Source organism: Branchiostoma belcheri, unplaced genomic scaffold (genome assembly GCF_001625305.1).
Source record: "Branchiostoma belcheri isolate BF01 breed outbred unplaced genomic scaffold, Haploidv18h27 scaffold1904, whole genome shotgun sequence".
Classification (NCBI taxonomy): Eukaryota; Metazoa; Chordata; class Leptocardii; order Amphioxiformes; family Branchiostomatidae; genus Branchiostoma; species Branchiostoma belcheri.
In genome coordinates, this window is record NW_017803385.1 from 95 (window position 1) to 1,936 (window position 1,842).

Below are 1,842 nucleotides of genomic sequence, written 5' to 3' on the forward strand. Positions count from 1 at the left end.
ACATCCATTTAAGGATACTCGAGATATCTTGATGACAAGGAAAAAACACCAAAAACCAAGGTCAACTACAGTAACTTAGGAACCCCCCACGAAGCCCATTTTTGCCTTGACAATGGCCACCCCCAAATCAACCTGCCTGCCAAAAATCGTGAACCTCGGACCTTGCCTTCAAGAGTTATCGTGCCTAATCTGCCAAACAGTGCAAAAGCGATTTCATAGCCTTCTCCGAAGGCATAGCCTTCAGTCGAAGGCAAAAAAGGCAGGGATATATTATGTTCATTTTGGTCTGCAATTTCCGTGCCATAATCATGTACATTGAAAACGTTTTTAGGTCTATACGTCAATTTTTATGTCATTGATACATTACATATGCCAGGTAAAACGTCATGAAATCAAACGGCAATCATTCCGTCCAAACTAACATTATTCACTGTTTCCATTTTACATCAAAATTACAATTGTCTACATAGTGCTTCAAACACAAGTGCATGTAGTTGAAATAATAACCTTATTCGTTCTGGAATAGGTTGCCTAAATGGGTACGTTTTCCATCAACATAGTCGTCGATGCTTTAAGGCCTTCAACGACATGACAACCTACAACGGTGCAGTCAGTAGGTGTTCTTTAGACGGGGGAACCCTTGCCATACCCCGGGACAGCACTACCAACGAGTTCCTCATGGATCTAAAAAATGGCGTCGACCGCAACGCTTATTTCCGTTTTGGACTGACTGATGTCCACCAGGAGGGAGTTTGGATGTGGGACGATGGCGTTCCTCTGGGCGACTTCAGAGCTTGGAGTCCAGGACAACCCGACAACGCAGGTGATAACGAGGACTGTGCCGAGTACTGGCCCCTAACGAACACATGGAACGATGGACAATGTACCTTCGCTGACAGGAAGTTCATCTGCCAACTCTCTCAATTAGGTAAGTTTAAAAACATGTACATCTCCGTTTGCACTTTTATATTTTTTTTTAAAAATAGAAGAGTTGCTTCGCACATTGCTATACATTGTGCCCATTTTTCTTCTCACCTTTTTTTTTATCAGCATAACTTGTTGGAGATGTTGGATCAAAGACAAATATCAAAGTTGTTTCTGTCCTCCTGATGGCTGCCCTTTGTTCTTCCGGTTTCTGTATCTTTGTCCTGGACATTCTAGGTTTTTGGGAGTGACATTGTTCCTTATTAAAAAAAAGTGCCATAAAGCCCAGGTCACAAGGACGCATGCCTGGCGGGAACACTGTTTGTTACACTCTTTCATTGTACACATGAAACATAACAAGCACACTAGTAAAACATTCCGAAAACGATTACACAATTAAAATTTATACATAATGTGCAGTTATACCACGTAGGATTTAGCTAGATATTATACCACTACTGGTTAATTGTCTTGCTATAGTGACGAACAGCGCAATGAAGGAAAGAATTGAAAAGTCTCTTAGTCCGGGCTTTAGGTACACTGATTTTTCCAGAGTTTCTGAGTTAGCGTCCCGTGGCAACACATCTCATCGTTTCCTGGACAGTCTCGCCAATATCGCGTCACAGGCTCCGCTACCAGCGGACAGACGGGTCGGGCTGGTACCTGGACCCTTGTCCCGCATTCTCATGAAAATATATAGGGCCTCTTTTTGTCCAGAAAGTACCCATCATTTCCCCCAAAAATACTTTGTTTCTCCATTGCCAAACGAAATGGATTCTTTGTTTCTCCATTGCCAAACGAAATGGATTCTTTGTTTCTCCATTGCCAAACGAAATGGATTCTTTGTTTCTCCATTGCCAAACGAAATGGATTCTTTGTTTCTCCATTCCCAAACGAAACACATTCTTTGTTTCTCCA

General features: G+C 42.2%; 1 protein-coding gene across 1 annotated transcript; it reads left to right on the forward strand.

Annotated features, from left to right (window-relative positions):
- Positions 1-588: 588 nt before the first annotated feature.
- Positions 589-928, forward strand: LOC109468090 (lactose-binding lectin l-2-like; the record flags this gene model as incomplete). The annotated part of the gene is made up of 1 exon (XM_019766328.1): positions 589-928. A coding segment is annotated over exon 1 (340 nt), but the record flags the coding sequence as incomplete, so codon positions are not given.
- Positions 929-1,842: the final 914 nt, after the last annotated feature.